Source organism: Macrobrachium nipponense, chromosome 10 (genome assembly GCF_015104395.2).
Source record: "Macrobrachium nipponense isolate FS-2020 chromosome 10, ASM1510439v2, whole genome shotgun sequence".
In the NCBI taxonomy this organism is placed as follows: Eukaryota; Metazoa; Arthropoda; class Malacostraca; order Decapoda; family Palaemonidae; genus Macrobrachium; species Macrobrachium nipponense.
In genome coordinates, this window is record NC_087204.1 from 53,986,742 (window position 1) to 54,012,179 (window position 25,438).

At 43.3% G+C, this 25,438-nt stretch overlaps 1 protein-coding gene across 1 annotated transcript in view; it reads left to right on the forward strand.

Moving 5' to 3' along the window:
* The window catches only part of LOC135223975 (uncharacterized), a 305,092-nt gene that overhangs the window by 242,149 nt on the left and 37,505 nt on the right, over positions 1-25,438 (forward strand). The window contains exon 9 of the mRNA XM_064262897.1: positions 18,111-18,283. Coding sequence (XP_064118967.1) covers positions 18,111-18,283 — 173 coding nt within the window. The remainder of the gene's footprint in view (positions 1-18,110; positions 18,284-25,438) is intronic.

Consider the following 25,438-nt stretch of genomic DNA (forward strand, 5'->3'; position numbering starts at 1 on the left):
TTCATACAATCAACTTACCTGTCAGATATATACATAGCTAAGACTCCGTCGTCCCGACAGAAATTCAAATTTCCAAACGCGCACTCGCTACAGGTAGGTCAGGTGATCTACCGCCTGCCCTGGCGGCAGGACTAGGAACCATTCCCGTTTTCTACTCATATTTTCTGTCGCCGTGGGGTATCAACATCGTTGCTGCCACCTCTTGACTGGAATTCGCTTTTCTAAGCAATTGATTCATCTTTTTGTGGACTTTTGGTGACGTACCTGGATCGTTGTTTTGGCATTCGCTACTGTGGACTGGATTTGGACTTGCTTTTTGATTTTTCTTCAGAATGTCTGATTCAAGTGTTTGTGTGAGAATGTGTGTGAATGTAGGCTGCAAGGTGAGGATACCGAAAGCTTCGGTTTGATCCTCTCACACTGTATGTCGCAAATGTAGGGGTTTTGATTGTTCTATTTCTAACACCTGTCATGATGTGAGAGGTTGAATGTTGAGGAATGGAAGACTCTAACTTCTTACTTGAAGAAGTTAGAAGGGATAGAGTCAGAAGGGCTGCATCTAAGATGGCGGGTAGTAGTACAAGGCCTATTTGAGGCCTTTGGATAATTCTAATTGCTAACTCTTCTCTTAATTAAGTGATTCTGTATCAGAACACTCACTGGCCGTACATTCAGATTCGGCATCGGAAATTGCTGAACTGAAGGCTACGCTTCACAGGATGAGATCAAAATGGCTACCATGAAAGTAAGGACTGTGAAAGTGATTTTAGTGAAGTGAGTGTCCCCATGTTGTGGAGGGGCGTCTGACCGTCTCTGCGACGCTCCCAGGCCCTAGACCTCTTCCAAGCTCCCAAGCCCAGAGGAGAATGAAAGTCGAAAGCCGTACGGAGGTTGTGGAAGAATTCCCCCCGGTCAGGCGTCCCTTCAGCAGGTGCTGTATATAGACAGCCTGCTCAGGACCGCTATCGAAAAAAGCGTCCTCAGAGAGTGCTTCTCTTCGTCCGCTTCTCCCTCTCCTAAACGAGGGTGGAAGGATTCGGACTTGTCCAGGCCCCTGAAAAGGCACTGGAGAGATCCTGTTTTGGATTCAAGCCCAGAACGCTTTTCGGAAGAAGCGCCTCCTTCTATCAAGAAGGCGAAGAGGGTTTGCCTTCCCATGATGGGGGCAACACGCCTTCGAGGTCTACTCCCTCTCCCGTTCAAGAAGACGCAGGAGGAAGCGTCCAAGAGGAATCATTTTGGCGGTGCAGGAACAGCTGTCCGCCTTAGTAGGAGTCCTTTCGAAGGATCCTCCTCGTAAGAAAGACGTCAGACTGCCGGTCAAGAAGACTCATCTTCCTCTCCCACCAAGAGTGAGGCTCCTGTGAGACGTGAGTCTTTTGAGAACTCAGATAGAGACTCGTGGGTTAAGATTTATTTTGATTCGCCAGGCAAGCGCGTCGCGCCAGCCAAGCGCGAGGCGTCCTACAGACGAGAAGCGTCCTCTAAGGTTAAAGAGTCAGACAAGCGAGAAACGCATTACAGACCAGAGGATTCTCCCAGATGGGATACGTCTGCCAGATCAGCAGCTTCAGCCGAGCGCGAGGTATTAACCAGGCGTGAGCATTCAGCCAAGCGTGAGGCTCCAGACAAGCATCTGTCACGCAAGGATGTGGCACCAGGAAGACGCGAGACTTCAACAAGGCACGAAGCGTCAGTCAGGCGCGAGACTTTTGAGAGGCGCGAGGCACCAGTCAGGCGCGAGGCGCCAGCCAAGCGCGAAGAGTCAGTCAGGCGCGAGACGCCAGCCAAGCGCGAGGATCCTGCCAGGCGCGAGGCGCCAGCCAAGCGCGAGGAGTCAGCCAGGCGCGAGGCGCCAGCCAGGCGCGAGGCGCCAGCCAGGCGCGAGGCGCCAGCCAAGCGCGAGGAGCCAGCCAAGTACGAAGAGCCAGTCAAGCATAGGAGCTCTATACACTCTCTTAGCCCCTCTCCTATTAGGAGTTTGTCTCCAGTAGAGAGAGTTGTTGGACAGGAAGACCCGGAACGGGAAGTGGCCTCTCCTACTGATCCGATTATGGAAGAGGAATCAGAGGACGAGTCTCACGGTAAAGAAGGACTGTCGAACTACAAAGTTTTGACAGCTCTCCTTCTCCAGGAATACGGAGATGCATTGATCCCTGCCGCTCCTCCTTCGCCTCGTTCACTGTTTTCATGCTCGAAGACTCCGAAATCGTCGGCTTTCTTGAAGATGAGACCGACGATTTCTATGAAGAGAGCTCTGCAATCGCTGGATAACTGGATGCTAACTAAGAAAGAGCTAGTTAGGACAGTCTTTTGCATGTCCTCCCTAGACTTATGGGCAAGAGAGGGATTTGGTACCAGACTGGGGAGAATATGGGTCTCACTCTCCCAGCTTCAGCTGAAGCTGACTTTTCCAGTCTGGTAGACGCATCCAGGAGACATAGCCTTCACACGGCTAAGATTACTTGGGGTCTTTCAGAGTTGGATCATCTCCTCAAGGGACTGTTTCACATTCTAGAAGTCTTTAACTTTCTAGATTGGTCCCTTGGGGTGATGTCCAAGAAGGCTCATGCCCCTGAAGGGCTAGAACCGGATGTACTCCTGGCTAGTTTTGTTTTCATGTATTGACAAGGCGTGGTGCAAGGACGGCTCAGGGGAAGTTTCTTCCTTATTTGGAGCAGGTCTCTTGAAGAAGAGATCTGTGTTTAGCGCGGGTTTCTTGACGAAAGCAGTGTCACATTCACAAAGAGCAGCTTTGTTATTCGCCCCTAGATCTGATTTTCTTTTCCCGTCACAGTTGGTGAAGGATATTTCCCGATCTCTGACGGAGAAAGCGACTCAGGATCTTCTCCGTGCAATCGTCCACCAGAAGAGACCAGTGATGGTGGGAGAAAAGAAAGTGGCGTCTACTCCTGTTCGGCCCTTTCGAGGTGGCCCTCCCACTAGAGTTACCGCTAAAAGGAAAACGACCGAGAAGAGAGGTCGAGCCTCGTTCCGCCCCTTTAAAAGGGGAAAGTGAAGTGGCGCTCCTCCAAACACCAGTAGGTGCCAGGCTCCGGGGATTTGCGGAGGCCTGGACTCGCATCGACACAGACCCTTGGTCGATGTCGGTTCTTCAGAAGGGATATCTCATTCCTTTTCCTGGACAATCCTCCCCCTGACGTCAAACTCCGAGGGAATGTCCGCCAATTACAAGGACCCTGTGTTGAAAGATACTCTTCAACAAATGGTGGATCAGATGTGGGACAAGAGAGCTATAGAACTTGTGCTGGATCAAAGCCTCCCCTGCCCCCGGGGTTTTACATCGTCTTTTCTTGGTTGCGAAAGCCTCGGGGGGCTGAGAGACCAGTTCTGGATGTCAGCGCTCTGAACAAGTTTGTTCAAAAACAGAAGTTCGCCATGGAAACCTCTGCTTCAGTCCTGGCGGCTCTTCGCCAAGGGGATTGGATGGTGTCTCTGGATCTCCAGGACGCCTATTTTCACGTCCCGATCCATCCTTCGTCGAAGAAGTACCTCCGTTTCATGACGGGGGGAAGGATCTTCCAATTCAGAGCCTTGTGCTTCGGCCTGTCGACGGCTCTCAGGTTTTCACGAACCTTTTGAAAAATGTGGCGAGATGGCTTCAATATGAAAGGAAATCAGTATATCTCCTTATTACCTAGACGATCTGGCTTATTTTCAGAGCAAAGTCAGAGGAACAGTGTTTGGAGGACCTGACTGTGACACTAAACCTAATAAAGACGTAGGATTACTCGTGAACCTCGAGAAGTCCCAACTGATCCCCCAGCCAGAACTTGGTATATCTGGGGATTCGGATGGATTCTCGGGGTTTTTCGAGTATTTCCTTCTCAAGAGAGACTAGCGAGAGGTTTAGAAAAAGTCTCTCTCTTCCTAAGGAAGGAACGGACTTCGGCGAGGGAATGGTTGAGCCTGTTAGGGACCCTTTCCTCGCTCGAGCAGTTCTTTCATCTAGGAAGACTTCATCTCCGTCCTCTTCAGTTCTTCCTCAGAAATTCGTGGAACATGAAGACAGGACTCCTCTCGGACTTCTTTCCCATTCCAGATCTGATAAAACGGCATCTAGAATGGTGGTTACTCCCACTGAGGGAAAACAAAGGTACTTCCCTGGAAATACAGAGCCCAAACCTTGTATTGTTTTCCGACGCGTCGGAAAAAGGTTGGGGAGCAACTTTGGGAAAGAGAGAAGTGTCAGGCACTTGGAATGCTCTTCAAGTGTCCTGGCACATAAACTGCAAAGAACTGCTAGCTGTCACCTAGCTCTAAAGAGCTTCGAACCGTTAGTATGCAACAAAATTAGTACAAAGTGAATGCGGACAATACAACCGCTCTGGCATACATTCGGAAGCAAGGAGGTACTCACTCGTATGCCCTTTACGAACTCACAAGAGAACTGTCCGTTTTTGTGGACATCCCAAAGGAACATCTCTCTCTTGACGAGGTTCCGTTCAGGGAGTAAGGAACGTACGAGCGGACAGGCTGAGCAGGAGGAACCAGGTCCTTCATACCGAGTGGGGAACTCCTCATGTCGACCTCTTTGCCACGTTCCTCTCGAGGAGACTGGAAGTCTTCTGTTCAGTAGTAGAAGATCCCAGAGCTCTAGCGTAGACGCCTTCCTACTAGGCTGGTCGCAGGTAGACGTTTACGCATTTCCCCCATTCAAGATTCTGGACAAGTACTCAGGAAGTTTGTGACTTCAAAGGGGACAAGAATGACCCTGATAGCCCCCTTTTGGCCAGCTCAAGAATGGTTTTCCAGAGGTACTGGAGTGGATAGTAGACTTCCCCAGATCCCTTCCACAAAGGAGGGATCTTCTCAGACAGCCACACTTCGAGAGGTTTCATCAAAACCTCCCCGCTCTCGCTCTGACTGCCTTTCGACTATCGAAAGACTTGTCAGAGCGAGAGGCTTTTCTAGTAAAGCAGCAAGCTCGATCGCTAGAGCCCGGAGAACTTCCACTATCCGGGTTTACCAATCCAAGTGGGAAGTTTTTAGAAGGTGGTGTAAGTCAAAGAAGTTGTCCTCCTCCAGTACCTCTGTAACAGAAATATCTGATTTTCTGTTATTTCTAAGGGAAGAATCGCAGCTCTCCGTAGCCACGATAAAGGGCTATAGAAGTATGCTATCGGCCGTATTTAGGAATAGAGGCCTAGATTTGGGAAACAATAAGGATTCTGCAATGATCTGATTAGGTCGTTTGAGACCAAGAAGTCTAGAATTGACTTCTCCCCCTAACTGGAATCTAGACGTAGTGCTGAAGTTCTTGGCTTCAGAGATTTGAACCCCTACATTTGGCCTCGTTTCGTGATATAACGAGAAAATGTTTATTCCTTTTGTCTCTGGCAACGGCAAAAAGGGTTAGCGAACTGCACGCCCTTAGTGACAAAGTCGGGTTCACTATAGATTCAGCCATCTTGTTTCCTTCAAGGAATTATTCTTAGCGAAGAATGAAAATCCTTCGAACCCCTGGCGAGAAACTTCGAAGTAAAAGGATTATCCGGTCTCGTCGGCAGGGAACCGGAGAGGTCTCTTTGCCCAGTAAGGGCATTAAAGTTTTACTTAAAGAAAAAGGAACAGTTGGGAGGTTCTAGACAAGGCCTCTGGTGCTCAGTGAAGGATCCATCAGACCCTATGTCTAAGAATGCCTTAGCCTTTTTTGTCAGGAACGTAATTATGGACGCTCATAAGGCTTGCACGGATGATTCTTTAAAACTCCTGAGAGTAAGAGCTCATGAAGTGAGAGCAGTGGCGACTTCTCTCTCTTTTCAGAGAAATATGTCGCTGAAGAATATCTTGGAAGCGACATATTGGAGATGTAATTCTGTGTTTGCGGCTCACTATTTGAAGGACGTGCGTGTGACCTATGAAAAATGTTTTTCATTAGGTCCTTTTGTGTCTGCGGGCACAATCCTGGGTACAGGAGCTTACAACAATCCTTAATTTTTTTTTTTACTACTTAAGTCTTATAGATATGTTCTAGACTTTCTGCTGAACAAGTGCAGTTGCCGCACAAGCGGCCAGTCACTTCAGTTCAGTAAGGAACTCTTGTGATATCTTGTAATAGATAAAATTTTTTTTGAAATTATTGTGTGCTTGTGCATTGTGTTTTGAGTTGCGGTTGTTGCGAAGAGTTGGGGATAACTCTGAGCAATTTTTAATACTAACATGGTGGTTAGGATCAGGTGGTCGGGGATTGGTTGTGTGCCTCCTTAATAAGGTGTGTTGTCATGTGAAGTGGATCAGCACCCATTGACAAAGTCCTTTCAGGGCTCTGCCGAGTAAGTGGATAAGACCCTTCGGCAGACCCACAAGAATTTCTTGGCCCATAGATCACATATCTCGCTAAAGTTTCTTGAGGTGATCAGACGACGGTGGGGAAAACACCCACGAAGTCTACCACCTATCAGGTAGGAACCAAGGTTTTTAATTTATACCTACAACAGATGTTGTTTACCTGTCTATTCCAGTAGTAGCTGTCTCTTACCCTCCACCGAAGGGTGCCAATCAGCTATGTATATATCTGACAGGTAAGTTGATTGTATGAAAATGATATTGTTATAATACAATAAAGTTTCATACATACTTACCTGGCAGATATATACGATTAGGGCCCACCCAGCCTCCCGCAAGGAGACAGGTGGAAGAGAAAATATATGAGTAGAAAACGGGAATGGTTCCTAGTCCTTGAGCCCAGGGCCCACAGGCCGGTAGATCACCTGACCTACCTGTAGCGAGTGGCGCGAAATTTGAATTTCTGTCGGGGACGACGGAGTCTTAGCTATGTATATATCTGCCAGGTAAGTATGTATGAAACTTTATTGTATTATAACAATATCATTTTTCATAAATTCACCATAAATCGAAATATTGTGCTAGAGACTTCCAACTTGTTGCAAAATGAAGGTAAATGATTGAATATTACTAGACTATAAGTTTTAGCTTACAAGTGTGTTTTTCGACCATTTCGGTAGAGTCAAAATTGACCGAAGGTTGAAATTTTGGCACTTATCGTTAATTATTGATATGAAAATATTTCAAAAAAAACTGAAGAAAATAAAAGCTACAACCATGAGTTGCTTTTTTGTTGTATTCTACATGAAATTTTGCACATTTTCATATATAATACTCCATGTAACGGCTGATGTAAAATGGTGCAAAAATTATGTCGAAGTGACAAAATAATTTCTGAGATGTGTCACTGATACTTTTTAGTGCTAGATGAAAGAAATTCGCTCTTCCGCGCCTGGGTAACGATTGTAAACAAAACAACGCCTTGATCTGTGAGCTCCCAGCATCCCCCAAGGCGTGTGATTCAAAAGTTTTTGCCTAATAGGCCTATAACTATTTTTCCGCGAATTTTTAAAAAACTTTTTTATATCGACGTACCATACATCCAACCGGCACCCAACAGACAATTTATATCAACGTTTAATACGTCCAATCGGCGTTAAAGGGTTAAATTGAAAAGGCATTTCTATTCACTTGATTACATTGTAAGTTTCAGGGCATATTTCTTTTATGAAAAAATAGTTTTAGTGTAAAAATCAGCCTTCCAACTGACAGTTTGTAGTTAATACAAAATAAGCATATATATATTTTATTTTTCTTTTGGGATTTTCTCAAAACTTAGTTTTTTTAAAAAATGAAGACTGAACCAAATGCGATAAAACTTTTACATTGCGAGTATAACTATCTTGATTTGTACAGAGCTAAACTGATTTTTGATTGAAGCTTTTTTTTGACCTTTTCTAAAAGTGATGTCATATTTTTTTTCAAAAGCAAAAATATTAACTTAGAATTCGAATTTCTAACTAATTTTATGTGGAAAAATTTGTTATAAGTTGAAGAATAAGTTGTAAAAATTTTAAGCAAATCCCTTCAATCATAAGGAAGTTATAAGCTCTTACTTTATAAAGGGCTTTATGGCATCAGCTCCCCCCTAAGGCCCAAGACATAATATACTTCATATGAATTTTTAGAGAATTGAAAAAACTGCACTTTGATGGTTGGCAATGCTGCACAGCCTCAATAAAATGGTGGTAAAGCTGCTTATACTCAGAGCAGGAAATTAATTTATGCAGTTTTTTTAATAAAAAAAAGTTTTATTTTTTTATAATCAAAATTATTACTGTCATTACTTATACAGTGGACCCTCGACATACGAAAGTCCCTACTTACGAAAAATCCAAGTTACGAAAGCAAAGACGAAGATTTTTTTGCTTCTGTATATGAAAATAATTCAGGTTGCGAAAGGGTAGTCTTGAGATTCGCCCGGACCACTGAGAACAATTTGAAAATTCGCGCACCGCCAACTGAGTAGACTCGCCACCATCCTCCTGCTCTCCCTTTGGTTCCTGATGCCAGTCACCGCGGTAAGATCCTGCTCTCTTATTGGTCAGCATCATGCCTCTATGTAAAGCCGTTCCTTAACCCTTTTTTTGCAGCAGCGTTATCGTAAACACTGGAATTTGTTCGTTCACATATATTTCGTTTGTTAACGTAAATTCGTGTTAGTGATGCGCTTTCATTTTACTGTAAGTTACTTTATCGTGTTGTGTGTGAACTTAATTACTTTCGTTATTAGCCATGGATCCCAAGAATGTTGCTGAAGTTCACGGAAAGAAGAGGATGCTTTCTATGGAGAACGAAGATGGAGATAATCAAGAAGTGTTAATGTTTTCTGCCGTTTGTTAATGTGTTTCGTAAAGTTTAGTGTTAATGTTTTCTGCTATTTTTTAATGTGTTTCGTAAAGTTAAGTGTTCATGTTTTCTGCCATTTTTCCTCCTCCTATGTCGCCACTTTCGGAGATCGCCTCACTCGAAAGGTAAGGTTCCACATTTTACTACATATGTACGTAAAGTATTTCGTGTACCATGTACACTAATACACTTTATTCACGGGTACATACTACAATAAAGGTTATGTTAGGTATTGAATGGTCCTAATTGTTGTATTTCATTGTTTATTGGTTAATTTAGCTTAATATAAAATTTACTGGTGGTGTTTTTGTAGGGCTTGGAACGAATTAGGCAATTTACATGTAAAACATAGTTCAAGATACGGAAAAATCAGGTTACGATGGCCGCTTCGGAACGGATTAATTTCGTATCCTGAGGCACTACTGTATTATGAATACAGTGGACCCCTGTATTTGTGGTGGATGCATAGTTAAACCCTGCGAATACTTAGAACCCCATTTAAAAATGCTTATAACTTCCTATCTTGAAAGTTCAAATACCAAATGTATACCCTAAATAAAATTCTACTTCAGATATACCTTAAATTACTGTCCTTTTGCTGTATTAATCTTTGAGATTATATTATTAACTAGTTGTACCAGACCACATGTTGCTGTGGCTCAGTCTGGTTAAATGGAAAAGAAAGAAAAGAGAAAGCTCCTTTCTCTTACTTTCTCTTTCACTCTAACCATCACTGTCTCTTTCCTTCTCTTCTCACTAATACCAACTCTCTCTCTCTCTCTCTCTCTCTCTCTCTCTCTCTCTCTCTCTCTCTCTCTCTCTCTCTCTCTCTCTGCTGCAAATGTTAGAAGTATGTGTGTATGTACGCATATACCTTTAATGGTACTAATGTTTAAGATTACTTTGAAATTATATTAATACAATCTCTAAGATTAATACAGTAATATGATAATAATTTAAGGTAAATTTGATGTAGAATGTTACATAAGGTATACATTTAGTGTTTCTATTTCTTCCTTCTTTATCTCTCTCTCTTTTGCTCTCTCTCTCAGCAAAAGAATATCATCCAGATAAATAGATACTTGTTCAGCCCTCTCTTTCTCTCTTCTCTGGAAAAGATATATGTATTTATGGAAGGGGAAGAAGTGTTGCCTACAGAAGTTCATTTCAATCTTTTAATATTGTAAGGAGTTATTCTCTCTCTCTCTCTCTCTCTCTCTCTCTCTCTCTCTCTCTCTCTCTCTCTCTCTCTCTCTCTCTCTCTCTCTCTCTCTCTATTGTTATTGGCTATTTAATTATTTCTAATGGTAAAATGTTTCGGATAACTTTGAAATGATATTAACAATACCAATTCAATGTTATGTTTGATGTAGGATGATACTTTTAAGTATACTTTTGGTATTTGAACTTTCAAGATAGGCAGATATAAGCATTTTTAGAGGGAGTTCTATTTGCGAGTTCAAGCTATTGCGGGGTGTCTGGTACCCATCCCTGCGAATACGGGGGAACACGGTATGTTTTATTAAAGATTCCACATAAGAAGACCTTACCAAGTCAAAACTTTTAATAAAAACAACAAGACATTTGGCAATGCGTGAATCCCTTACACTTATTAAGCACTTGAAAGACGTATAGATGATACAGTTTTGATCATTCATTTCAGCTCTTTATTTACCCATGAGATCAGATAATGCTAAAGGTAAGAAACAAGCACAAATCTTCATCTGTGCTAGAAAATGTTTCTTTTGATAACAAATAATTAGGGTTCATTTACCCTCTATTATCCAAAGAAATGACGAAGAAACTATTGGTGATAACTATGGAGATAGTAAATTTAGGAAATGAAATTTGCCTATAATATTCTGCAGATTATGAGAAAATTTGATTAGTTGACTTACAGTTAGGCTGATTCGGGAATGTAGGCTATATGAGTTAAAGTGCACTGTTTTGAAGAAAATACAGTATGAAGTTACAAAATGATAAAGCGAAAAGATATGAGTAATAAAATGATGAAAAGCAGTGTCAAAACTTAAGGAGGTAGCAGGCTAATTTGGCAACTGGGCTATTTCAATGTGGAATTAGCTTGCAGATGTATTCTATATTCCAGGATTTTCTGTGGTCCAGCTGTGGCCTGGTCCCAAGGTTCCCGGATTTAAGAGGTCGTACTGTATTGTCATTCAGATTACCGATACAGTATCTATGGAACAGAAGAATGTATAATTCTTATTTTCATACAATCAACTTACCTGTCAGATATATACTTAGCTAAGACTCCGTTGTCCCCGACAGAAATTCAAATTTCGCGCCACTCGCTACAGGTAGGTCAGGTGATCTACCGGCCTGCCCTGGGTGGCAGGACTAGGAACCATTCCCGTTTTCTATCATATTTTCTCTGTCGCCGGTGGTATCAACATTGTTGTTACTACCTCCTGACCTGAAATCTTATTTCAAAGCTTTTGATCATCGTTTCATCGGACTTTTTGGTGACGTACCTGGATCGTGGTTTTTGGCATTCGCTACTGTGGACTGAATTTGGAATTGCTTTTTGATTTTTCTCAGTATGCCTGATTCAAGTGTTAGTGTGAGAATGTGTGTGAATGTAGGCTGCAAGGTGAGGATACCGAAGGCTTCAGTTGATCCTCACACTGTATGTTGTAAATGTAGGGGGTTTGAATGTTCTTCTACTAATACCTGTCATGAATGTGAGGGGTTGAATGCTGAAGAATGGAAGACTCTAACTTCTTATTTGAGGAAGTTAGAGAGGGATAGAGTTAGACGTGCATCAAAGGGTGTGTGTACAAGGCCTATTGAGCCTTTTATTGAATCTATCTCATCTAATGTTAATGTTTTTGATTCTCCCTCTGTGCCGAATCATTCACAGACTTTACATTCAGAATCGGCCTCTGAAATCGCCGACCTGAAGGCTACTATCTCCAAGATGAGGTCCAAAATGGCGGCCTTACAAGGTAAGGATAGTGATAGTGAAGTGTTCAGTGAAGTGAGTGCTCCCAGTGTTTGATCGTCTCTGCGACGCTCCCAGGCCTAGACCGCTTCCAAGCTCCCATGCCAAGAGGAGAAGGAAGTCGAAAGCCTTAAGGAGGTCGTGGAGAATCCCCAACGGTCAGACGTCCCTTCAGCAGGCTCTGTTTCGCATCAGACTGCTCAGGACCGCTTTAGAAAAAGCGTCCTGCGAGAGTGTTTCTCTTCCTCTCCCTCTCCTTCACCTAAAAGAGGGTGGAAGGACTCAGACCTTTCCAGGCCCCTGAAAATGAATTGGAGAGAACCTTTTTTGAATTCGAGCCTGGAGCGCTTCTCGGATGAAGCTCCCTCCTCGATCAAGAAGGCAAAGGTTGTGTCGACGTCTCCCTACATGGACGTAGCGGATCGTTTTCCTTCGAGGTCCCCTTCTCCTCCCATTGAAGAGGACGCGGGAGAAGCTTCTAAGGGAATTCTTCTAGCTGTCCAAGAGCAGCTAGCCTCATTGGTAGGAGTTTTGGCTGGAGATCCTCCTCGCAAGAAGGACGTTTCTCTTCCTATCAAAAAGTCTCGTCCTCTTTCCCCCGCCAGGCGCGAGGCGTCTTCTAGGCATGAAGCTTCCTCTTCCAAACATGTAGAAGAGGAAATGCTTTCTAGAGCAAGAGCTAGAGAGGCATATGCCAGGCGCGAGGCGCAAGCCAGGACGCCAGCCAGGCGTGAGGCGTCATCCAGACACGAGGCGTCCTCCAGATGCGTGGAACCAGCCAGGCGCGAGACTCCAGCCAGGATGCCTTCCGGACGCGAAGCGTCATCCAAGCGTGAGGCGCCAGCCAGGACGCCAGCCAAGCGCGAGACGTCTGCCAGGCGCGAGGCGTCTTCCAGATGTCAGGAGCCAGCCAAGCGCAAGGCGCCAGCCAGGACGCCAGGCGGGTGCAAGGCGTCATCCAGGCGCGAGGCATCTTCCATATATGAGGAGCCACCTAGGCGCGTGGCGCCAGCCAAGCGCGAAGCGTCTTACAAGGCTGAACAATCTTTCAGACAAGATGCGCCATCCAGACGTGGGGCGCCAACTTTTGTCAAGAGGAGCTATGTACACGCTCTTAGTCCCTCTCCTATCAGGAGTTTGTCTCCCCCAGATAGAAGACTTCCTGATTTAACTACGGATTCTCCTTTAGACCCTGAGTTGGATGAGAACTCAGAAGACGAGACTCGTGGAAGAGACGGACTGTCAAGCTACAAAGTCTTGACAGCCCATCTTCTTGAGGAATATGGGGACGCTTTAACCCCTGCCTCTCTTCCCTCTCCGCGCTCTTTGTTTTCAAGCACAAAGGCGCCAAGATCTTCGTCTTTCCTTAGAATGAGACCCACCATCTCTATGAAGAGGGCTCTTCAGTCTCTGAATTCTTGGATGGATTCGAAGAGGGAGCTGGTCAGGACGGTCTTCTGCATGCCCCCAGCGAGACTCGCTGGCAGAAGGGGCATTTGGTACTAAACGGGAGAGAATATGGGACTTTCTCTCCCGTCTCCGGCTGAAGCAGACTTTTCGACGTTAGTGGATGCGTCGAGAAGACACGGTTTGAACTCTGCCCGTGTGACTTGGGGCATTTCAGAACTGGATCACCTCCTCAAGGGACTCTTCCATGTTTTGGAAGTATTCAATTTCTTAGATTGGTCCCTTGGGGTGATGTCCAAAAAGGCGCATGATGCAGAAGGTCTCGACCCGGAAGTACTCCTTTGTATACTGTCGTGTATTGACAAGGCAGTACAAGATGGCTCTTTAGAAATCTCCTCTTTATTTGGAGCGGGACTTCTTAAGAAGAGGACAGTTTTCAGTGCTTTTTTGACCAAGGTGGTCTCCCACTCTCAGAGAGCAGCACTTTTGTACTCCCTCCTTTATCTGACTTTTTGTTTTCCTTCTCAGTTGGTGAAGGACATTTCCCGATCACTAACTGAGAAGGCGACTCAAGACCTTCTTATTCAGTCATCGAGAAAGAAGAGACCTGCTGCTACGGTTGAAAAGAGAGGACCGAGTACGTCTCTTCAGCCCTTTCGAGGAGGCCCTCCCTCCAGAGCACCCTCAAAAAGGAAGGCTCCTGAGAGGAGAGGTAGGTCTGCCTTCCATCCCTTTAAGAAGGCTAAATAATGCTACACACCTCCAAACACCAGTAGGTGCCAGGCTCCTAGGATTTGCGGAGGCCTGGGCACGTATAGACACGGACTCCTCATCAATGTCTGTGATAAGGAAGGGATACCTTATCCCTTTCCAGGACAGTCCTCCCCTGACTTCAACTCCGCGGGAACTGTCAGCCAGATACAGGGACCCTGTGCTGAGGGATACTCTTCGACTGATGGTGGATCAGATGTGGGACAAGAGAGCGATAGAACTAGTGCTGGATCAAAACTCCCTGGGGTTTTACAATCACCTTTTTCTGGTTGCGAAGGCCTCGGTGGGCTGGAGACCAGTACTAGACGTCAGCTCTCTGAACAAATTTGTTCAGAAGGAGAAGTTCTCCATGGAGACTTTGGCCTCAGTTCTTTCGGCTTTGTGCCAAGGAGATTGGATGGTGTCTCTGGATCTCCAGGACGCCTATTTTCACGTCCCGATTCACCCTTCGTCGAAGAAGTACCTCCGTTTCATGATGGAGGGAAGGATCTTTCAGTTCAGGGCCTTGTGTTTCGGCCTGTCCACAGCTCCTCAGGTCTTCACAAGCCTGATGAAGAATGTGGCGAGGTTTCTTCACCTCAAAGGTGTAAATATCTCTCTGTATCTGGACGACTGGCTCATCAGGGCCAGATCAGAGAGGCAGTGTTTGGAGGACCTTATTCTGACCATGAACTTGATCAAGTCGTTGGGATTACTCGTGAACCTCGAGAAGTCGCAGCTGACCCCCAGACAGAACTTAGTCTATCTGGGGATTCAGATGGATTCTTGGGGTTTTCGAGTATTTCCTTCGCAAGAGAGACTCGCGAAAGGCTTGGAGAAAGTCTCTCTCTTCTTAAGGAAAGAACGGACGTCGGCGAGGGAATGGTTAAGCCTTCTAGGAACCCTTTCCTCGCTCGAACAGTTCTTTCCTCTAGGAAGACTGCATGTACGTCCACTTCAATTCTTCCTCAAGAGGTCTTGGAGTTGGAAGACCGGACTTCTATCAGACGCCTTTCCCATTCCAGTGGGCGATGAAACCTCACTTGGAATGGTGGTTGCCCCCATTGAAGGAGAACAAGGGAATCTCCCTGAAGGTTCAGAACCCAAACCTAGTGTTATACTCCGACGCGTCGGAAAAGGGTTGGGGAGCAACTTTAGGCTCGAGAGAGGTATCAGGCATCTGGGAAGCAGCACAGGTGGCCTGTCACATAAACTGCAAAGAACTCTGTTTGCCGTAACAATCTGGCTCTAAAGAACCTAGAACCTTTGGTATCGAACAAAGTAGTTCAAGTGAATATAGACAACACCACAGTGTTGGCCTACATTCGGAAACAAGGAGGGACTCACTCCTTGTTCCTTTACAAACTGGCATGAGACCTACTGCTTTGGACTTCACAGAGAAATATCTCCCTGCTTACGAGATTTATTCAGGGAGAAAGGAAACGATAAGGGCGGACAGGCTCAGCTGGAGGAACCAGGTCCTTCACACAGAGTGGACCCTCCACTCAGAATTGGTTTTTTTTTGTGGTCCAGAGTCTTTGGTCTCTTTGGGGGAACTCCTCATGTGGATCTCTTCGCCACATTTCCTATCCAAAAGACTGGAAGTCTTTTGCTCGGTGGTAGAAGACCCCAGAGCTCTGATAGTCGACGCTTTCCTACTAGACTGGTCTCACGTAGACGTCTACGCCTTTCCTCCGTTCAAGATCCTGGGACTAGTTTTAAAGAAATTTGTGGCTTCAAAGGGGACACGGAGGACCCTGATAGCCCCCTTTTGGCCAGCACAAGATTGGTTCACAGAGGTGGTGGAGTGGACAGTAGACTTTCCCAGATCCCTCCCAAGAAGGACGGATCTTCTCAAACAACCACACTTCCAGAGGTATCATCAAAACCTCCCCGCTCTTGCTCTGACTGCCTTTCGACTATCGAAAGACTTGTCAGAGCGAGAGGGTTTTCTCACAAAGTTGCAAACGCGATTGCGAGAGCCCGCAGAGCTTCCACTAGACGAGTATATCAGTCCAAGTGGGAAGTTTTTAGAAGGTGGTGCAAGTCTAAGAAGTTGTCCTCCTCCACTACCTCTGTGACTGAAATCGCTGATTTCTTGCTATTCTTGAGGGAAGAATCGCATCTATCTGTACCCACAATAAAGGGATACAGAAGCATGCTTTCGGCAGTCTTCAGGAATAGAGGACACTAGATCTGACAGAATAAGAAGGATCTCCACGATCATCTAAGATCCTTTGAACTACGAAGTCTACGGAACCAGCTCCTCCTAGCTGGAACCTAGATGTATTTCTAAAATTCTGTCATCTGAAAAGTTCGAACCCCCTCATCTGGCGTCTTTTCGAGACTAACTAGTGAAAATTTTGTTTCCTATTTATCTTTAGGCGGACAGCAAAAAGAGTTAGTGAACTGCATGCTCTAGAGGATAAAGTAGGATTCAAGGTGGGGACTCAGCCATTTGCTCGTTAAAGCTTTATTTCTAGCTAAAAACGAGAATCCTCGAATCCCTGGCTTAGGACCTTCGAGGTTAAAGGCTATCGAGTCTCGTGGGAGAGAGGCAGAAAGATCTCTTTGTCCTGTAAGAGCTCTGAAATTCTATCTTCAGAAGAAAACACCAGGGATGGGGGCTCTAGACAAAGGTCTTTTGGTGCGCAAAAAAAAAGTAAAAAGGGACCCCCCACAAGAAACTCATGTCTAAGAATGCTCTAGACAAGGTCTTTGGTGCGGTAAAAGACCACAAGACTGTGCTAATGCTCTACGTTCTTTGTGAGAAGCGTCATTACAGATGCGCATAAGATCTGTCCTGACGACGCGTTGCGACTTTTAAGAGTGAAAGCTCATGAAGTAAGAGCAGTAGCGACGTCTCTCTCGTTTCATAAGAATATGTCGCTAAAGAACATCTTGGAAGCAACATTTTGGAGATGCAACTCAGTATTTGCATCTCACTACTTGAGAGATGTTCGTGTGACCTACGAGAATTGTTTTTCTCTAGGTCCTTTCGTGTCTGCGGATACGATCCTGGGTATAGGAGCTAACACCGATCCTTAAATTTGTACATACCTTCTATTAGATATGTTCTAGACTTTCTGCTGACAAAAGTGCTAGATGTCGCACTGGCGGCCAGTCACTATTGTTCAGTAAGGAACTCTTGTGATATCTTATTAGATGAGTATTATTATTATTTTTTTTTTTTTAAATTTATGTGTGTGTACGTAATGTGTTTTTGAGTTATGGTTGTTGTGAAGAGTTTGGGGATAACTCGGAACAATCTTTAATACTAACATGGTGGTTAGGATCAGGTAGTCGGGATTGGTTGTGTGCTCCTTCTTAAGGTGTATTGTCATATAAGTGGATCAGCACCCATTGACAAAGTCCTTTCAGGCTCTGCCGAGTAAGCGGATAAGACCCCATCGACAGACCCGCAAGAACTCTTGGCCATAGATCATATATCTCGCTAAAGTTTCTTGAGGTGATGCAGACTCCTGGGCAACAGCCACGAAGTCTACCACCTATCAGGTAGGAACCAAGGTTTATTTATACCTACAACATATGTTGTTTACCTGTCTATTCCATAAGTAGCTGTCTCTTACCCTCCACCAAAGGGTGCCAATCAGCTAAGTATATATCTGACAGGTAAGTTGATTGTATGAAAATGATATTGTTATGATACAATAAAGTTTCATACATACTTACCTGGCTGGCAGATATATATGATTAATGGCCCACCCAGCCTCCCCGCAGGAGACAGGTGGAAGAGAGAAAATATGATAGAAAACGGGAATGGTTCCTAGTCCTGACCTACCTGTAGCGAGTGGCGTGAAATTTGAATTTCTGTCGGGGACGACGGAGATTAGCTAAGTATATATCTGCTAGGTAAGTATGTATGAAACTTTATTGTATCATAACAATATCATTTTACTCTTAATTATCTGGCTGTTAATCCCAAAGATTGCATTTAATTGGGAATACAGGTCTCTTGTCAAAGAGAGCTTATCTTTTGCTCCAGTTAATCATCTGTAAATGCAGTATCCATGTGTAAGTTGTTCCAACCCATTGAATTTTGTGCATGGATATTTGTTATGAAGTGCTGCTTGTGTCTTTGAAATTCTGGCCATTTCTTTTAAAAATGGTACATAGGATAAAGCTGTAGGACATTTTCTTGTATATTGAATCATTTGTATTAGCAGTTTTAACTAACAGATCAAGTGACTGGTGTTATTGACCCCTTATATGATGAAAGCAGACTTGTGTAAAGGTCAGAATTTATTCTCAGGTACATCAACAAATTAATCTGGTATTGTGGAGAAATTGACTACATTACAAGCACGCATTCACGTAAGGTAGACTTCTGTAACTTAGAAGCAAGAAGTTTTTCAAGGTTTGCTTGGACTGAGGGTATTTGGAGACAGGGGTCTTATAGTTCTACAGATACTCCAGGAATTATAAGTAAGTTTTAATTTTTAGTGTTATACCGTACATGTTTTTATTGGAAGTAGATTTGCAAAATTTGCATGGGACATTTCTCTTAATGTAACAGTTTCTTAAGGAAAGTAAGGAATTATTGTTATTGATGAAAGTTTACAAACTTTCTTGTTCCAATTAATAGAAAAATCCAGTAAATGGAAATTGCATTTCGGTTATTTTATTTAAAAATTTTAAAGATGAACAATATACAAAATACTGCTCTTAGTTTACAGTAGGTCCAGCTATCATTTTCAGTGTCCTTGTCATATGGTGTTTAGTTTGGTGACCTGTGTATGCATCTCCTCATACTTGCTAACCCATGATCCATCACGCAGCCTCCAAAGGATCGTCTCTAACCCTGTGCCTTCCTTCAGTGGAGGGATTTTTAGTAGTCCTTCCCTCACAGTCCTTAAGATGTAAAACCTGGTTTGACCTTTTGACCTTATGGAATAGGCCTGGCTCTTTTATAGTCATAATTTTTTGTACATTTAAGTATCTAGGCTGTTCACAGTTTTGTTTCCCATTATTGTAAATACTAGTGGTTTATAAGTGTCCTTTCAATTACTCCATTTTTGTGTGTAAATTACTTCTGTATACTAATTTGCTCTCCTTGAAATTTGTCCTATGATTTTTATCCCAACAGTGTCCAGCTAATTTCTGTTTCATTTGTTTACTGACAATCCCAAATTGTTTCACCCAAATGTTGAGAATAGTTAATATTGATTCCCTTCTGTTTTCAGTTGTAAATTTTATTGGGGGTTCCAAATTATTAACTTTACATGTCCTGTATCTAAGATACCTATTTCTATCTGGAAAAGAGCAAAAATGTTTTGTACATGGTAGATAGTAACTTTACTATGTAAAATTCCATATTCCATATACAGTGGTACCTCGAGATACGAAATTAATCCGTTCCGAGGGGGCCTTCGTATCATTAGCTTTTCGTATCTTGGACCGCATTTTACTTGTAAAATGGCTAATCTGTTCCAAGCCCTCCAAAAACACCCCAGTAAATTTCATAATAAAGCTAAATGGACCTATAAACAATGAAATACTACAACAATTTGGACCATTCAATACCTAACTTAATACGTACTGCTAATATACCTGTAAATAAAGTGTATTAGTGTACATGGTATACAAGAAATACTGTACGTATGTAGTAAAATGTGGAAGCTTACCTTTCGAGTGAGGCTATCTCCGAAAGTGGCGACAGAGGAGGAGGACAAACGGCAGATACGCACATACACTTAACTTTACGAAACACATAAAAAAATGTAAGGAAAACATACATAAACTAAACTTTACGAAACACATTAACAAAACTGTAACACTTAACTTTACAAAAAACTAAAATAAAAAAAATTTTTTTCCTTTTTTTATTTTTTGATTATAAAATTTTTTTTTTTTTTTTTTTTTTTTTTTTTACTTTTTTCTACTTTGCGTTTTTTTTTTTTTTTTTTTTTTTTTTTTTTTGTTTTTTTTTTTTTTTTTTTTTTTTTTTTTTTTTTTTTTTTTTTTTTATACAAAATTTCAACTTCACCACTTTCAACTTTCTGTTTTTTATCACTTGGTTCTTCCTTTTTGCTTACTCCTGCTAGTACTAAAGGCCTCTTTAAAAAATAACTATCCAAGGAAGATTGCTTCTGCCTACTTTTCACAATGTTCCTGAAAACGATCAGGTCAAACGTCATCAAACTGCGCAAGCACTACGACCTGTGTAAGAAGCCTTTTTGGGGTGTCTTTTTTTCTCACAAATTGATTGCACTTTTATGAAAACGCCAGCTAGGAAACATCCTTAATTTCTGCCGTTGTCATAGGGTCCTCCTCCTCCTCCTCGCCGCTGCTAGAGAACTCCTCTTGAACGACGTTATGTTGCTTGGCCTCCAACTCCTTCAGGTCATCCGTCGTAAGCTCCTCTTGGTGCTCCTCGAGAAGGTCATTGATGTCATCCTCATCGACAACCAACCCCATGGACTTGCCGAGTGCAACGATCTCGTCAAGATCTGGTTGCAAAACAGTTTCAGGATCGTCAACTGTTTCTGAATCTGCAGCACCAGCTTCGCCCACATCGAATCCCTCGAAGTCTCGGGCGGATACGGCATCAGGCCAGAGTTTCCTCCACGAAGAATTCAAGGTTCACCTCGAAACCCCCTGCCAAGCTTTGTCGATGAGTCAGATGCATATCACATCGAAATGCTCCTTCCAAAATTCACGCAAGGTGAGGTTTGTGGTATCAGTGATGTCGAAACATCTCTTGAAAAGATGTTTTCATACATTCAACTACCCTGACAGATATATACTTAGCTATAGACTCCGTCGTCCCCGACAGAAATTCGAATTTCGCGGCACACACTACAGGTAGGTAGGTCAGGTGATCTACCGTCCTGCCGCTGGGTGACAGGAATAGGAACCATTACCTTCTAGAACCAGATTTTTCTCTGTCGCCGTATTGTAAACATACGTTTGCGGTACCTCCTGACTTGATTTTCATGTTTCATCGCCATCGATCTTCTGGGCTGTCTTTTGCAGGGAAGTACTGGGTCTTTGGTTCGGCAAACGCTTTTATTAACTTTTTAATGAATTTGACTTCGAAAATTTCGAAGAATATATGACGTGTAACTACCGAAGTTTTCGGTAGACACTCACATAGTTTGCAAGAAAGGGAAATATTAATATTTATTCATTAATACGTGTAATAAGTGTTAGAACTTGATTGAGGAAATAAAACTCTTAACTTCCTACTTTAGGAAGTCAGAAAAGCATATAACTTTTTACGCTTCCTTTAGAAGCTTTAATAGCTCTCGTGATAACGAGCAGTTAGAGTATTAACAGTAATAGTAGTTTTTGCATCCTCATCACCTTCTTACTCCACAGAATCTACAAATTCATATATTTGAAGATAAATGGATTTAGCTCAAAATGCGAGCTCTTATAAGGTAAGAAGTGAATTTAGTGTTCCCAGTGCAGTGGAGGGTGCGTTCTGATCGGCCCTGTTTCGCTCCCAGGTCCAGACCGCTTCCAAGCTCCCTGGCCCAGAGGAGAAGGAATGTCGAAAGCTGCACGGAGGTTTCAGAGAATCCCCACCGGTCAGGCGTCCCCTCGGCAGATTCTGTAGAACGTCCCAGACTGCCAAGTTCGCCATTGGAAAGGCGTCCTAAAATAGTGGAGGGTGCGTCTGATCGACTCTGTCTCGCTCTCAGGCCTAGACCTCTTCCAAGCTCACAAGCCCAGAGGAGAAGGAATGTCGAAAGCCTTACGGAAGTTATGGAGAATCCCCACCGATCAGGCGTCCCCTCGGCAGGATCTGTAGAACGTCCCAGACTGCCAAGGATACCCATTGGAAAGGCATCCTTAAAATAGTGCGTCTCTTCTTCCGTTTCTTCATCTTACATCCGAAAAGACGAAGAATGTACATGTTTGGAGTTCGGACGATCTAGCGCGTCTCTGAAAACTAAGAGAAACACGGAGCGCCAAACTGACTACAAGCGAAGAGCAGCTAGGAAGCCGCGTTCCAGCAAGCAAGCGCCGAGCCACGTTCCAACAGCCAAGCAGCGCGAGCGTTGCTTCCAACAGACATAGCGCGAGCCGCGTTCCTACAGCCAAATGCGAGCCGCGTTCCAGCAACTGAGCGCGAGCCGCGTTCCAGAAAAGTTTTCTTGGCGCAAGGCGCCTTCAAAGAGAAAACAGACGGCTAGAGCGAGGAGCCTTATAGTAGAGTGGCAATCAGAAGGATCCTTCCATTGAACGTTTACGGGCAAGAGGCTCCTTCTAAAAGGAGCCTAGTAGGCGCTCGGAACTATCAGGGCGCACGGGACCTTCCACGCAAGCGGAACGTTCCAGGAGCGAGTCTCCTTTCTAGTGTGCGGAACATTCCAGGCGCGCGGAACTATCCAGGCGCCAGGCGCCAAAATATTCCAAAATCTTCTTTTGAGAGAGAGGTCAGTCGCGAGGCTCCTCTTTGAGTTTTTAACTTGAGCAACTTTCCCCTGGCAAAGGTGCAAGATGTCGCACAGGCGGCCGTTGCTTTTGTCAGAAGGATTCTGATACTAAGAGAAGCCCTTTTTCATTATTCAGAGGACTCCTGTGTTAGGCAGTTCCTCTCAGTGCGGACTCTCTCCTTCATTCATGCTCTTCCCCGTTCCCCTGTTATGAGGAGGCAAGAGCTTTGGGAGTTTTTTCTTAATAAGAATCTCATCGACGTTTGGGTATGATGGCGGATAGGAAATATCTACTTCCTTCCGTAAACCCTAGAGATGAACAGGAATTCTGTCTCTTCCGCGATTTATGAGGAAATCATGAAGATTTAAAGAGTTCCTGGATTAACTTCCTTCCTTAAGGGGGCCGGCCGGCTAATGCCATTTTTTAAGGACAGGACTTTGATATTCATACCACTTAATAAGGTGACTTGGGACATCTCCAAACCGCATATGATTTTCGCCTCTGACCTTCGGTTTTGTGACGCCAGGGCGATTTATCCCAAAAATAACCATTTTTCAAATTCTATCTCCTCCCTTGATATTTAATATGAAGACCTGGGGAGTTACTACCATATATAGACCTGATGTAGACCTCCAATCGAATGGAGAGTTTTTTTTCTAAAAGTCATTTTTTTTGCTAGATATGAATTTTTCAATATGGTAAAAAAATAAACCCTATAAATCAGGAGAAAAAAATTTATAAAAAAAAGGGCTCTATTTGATTGTTCTATAATGTCTTTCTGAGTTATATACGAAATTCCAATGTTATAGCTTTAAAACTAAGTGAGAAGATAGATTTTGAAGGTCAATAAGTATAGTTTTGAGATACGGGCGTTCAAAGTTTTCCTTCGTATTTCTATGAAGACAATGCTAATAAATCGCAGCCTGGGGCACTGCTTGAGGCAAGATGGGGCACTCCTTCCTACGCAATTCTCTCTCTCCCCTTCACTAACTCGGCTTATTACAGCGAATTTTCTTCTTCTGTATGTTAGCAAGATGTTTTCCTTGTATTTTCCTCTTTGGCATGATGAAATTCTTGCCTGAAACAAAGATAAATAAACATAAATGCAAGAGAATGTCAGAGGAAGACAATTTAGTAAATCATTATTATGAATTTCATATTCCATTTTGGGTATTAAAAAAACCAAAACTTTGTTATTTATAATAAATGAAGATCTCTTTGCTCAAAGATCGTAGCCTTGGGCAGAGTGTGACGTGTACTGTCAGGCAAGAAGGGGGCGTTACTAAGCAACCCTACCCTCTCTCTTCACTAACTACGAGAATATTATGATATTCTGTAATAATACTAGAGCGATTTTTCTTCGTCTGTATGTTAGAGAGATGTTTTCCTTGTCTTTTCCTCATTGGCATGATGAAATTCTTGCCGAAACATACATAAACATACGGAAAGGCAAGCGAATGTCAAGAGGTGAAATGGAACGTGTAGACTACTTGATATCTGTGATCGCACTAATTCATGACTGGACTTAGTACCTGAGCCTGAAGTCTCCTTCTCGACTCGGGGAATGTCTACAGATGCCATTTCTCCCAATTTCTTTGACAATAATTATAAAAATTTACGATAGAAGAAATATTGCATTTTCTTGTACGGATCAGTGTTATAGGCTTATTGAGTTATGTTAACTAATTTCCCTGTAACTACGAAAGTAAGAGGAATTTTGACGAAATATTTCGTATATGTATTCTCAATTGCCATATGAAGCTCCATGAATTTTTTCATGACTTTGCATTTTTCACCCAATACCACCATATATAGCGGTTCCGGCCGGCCCCCTTAAGGAGATATATATACTTTATCGTTCTATTAATGAAAATAACGAAGATAGTAAAAATTTTTCCTTTCTCTATCTGCCTCGGCAGGGAAAGAAGGTAGTAGAGTATCTGCTGTATGAGAATACGATACGGTCAAATCATAAACATATACCGTAGTTACTTCTTTGCTGTGCAACTCAATTACCAGTATCCTTCTAGGACTTTCCTAGGAAGGACTACGCTTAAAGGGATTGTTAAGACAACACCTACTTAGCTTCTAGATTTATCGAAGTCATTTTTCGCTTAAATATGCTTTAATAAGAACTTCCTGAAGTTCGATAATTTTATAAGATTCCTTTATTGAATGGAGTAGCTGGCAACTCTGGAAGAGTAAGGCCAGACAGCTAACGGAGACTGCTATCGCTTAGACCAACGCAGTACCATCTAGTTCTCAGTCATGAGCGGTCGGTTACATCTCTCTCTCCTGCGGGATGAAATAACTAACCGTATCTCTCCCCTACAATCGCGGTCTTAGCCTCGGATTGAGGGGATAGTTAAGCTAACATAAAATATTGTCTGCCTTTTGCTAAGAAGCTTTCAATAAGAAAGATATTACAACCTTTCAATGCTGTTTACCGTAGGTAACATTATTAAAGGATTCTAACGCAGCAGAACATTATATAATATAATGCTCTCATGCTTACGAAAGCATGGCTTATTAGAGTACATGCTTAGTGAGAAGATGGATGTAGTAAAGAATTCACTTTAAGACTACGGTATGGTCAAGTCTTTCGAGAAACGCACACAACTTTTTAGAATCGGGGGGGGGATTTTGACTGTCAGGGGAAAAAAAGGATGGGATTGGTAGGTCGGATGGGGGAACAAACAATTTCACTCTTCGTGGCAGAAGTTGTTTCCCTGAATGGACTATACTACGTATATAAAGGTTTTTTCCTACTAAGAACGGAATTAACATGTGAAAGGATGTCGGGTACCATAAAGGCACAGATGTTCTGGCACATAACCTAAAAAGAATTAGAAGGAAGCGCCAGCTTGGCGCAAAGCGCCAGAAGCGCCAGCCTGGCGCAAATTGTGCCAGAAGCGCCAGCCGGGCGCAATGCGCCAGAAGCACCATCCAAGATATTTTCTCGTTTTAGCGAGTTATTAACCTAAGAGTCCAGTAGCCTCTCGGACAGCAGGCTCGGTAACGGCAAGATTCGTTCCTGATTTCGTTACCCATTTAATCGGAAAGGGGTCGCTTACAAGGAACGATGAAATTATTTATTTTAATCACTTAGGCCAATTCCACGACTCTCTCATATCGCAAAGAGCATCGAGAATCTCTTTTTTCGCCCCTGTTCGCATTAACAAAAGAGAACCTATT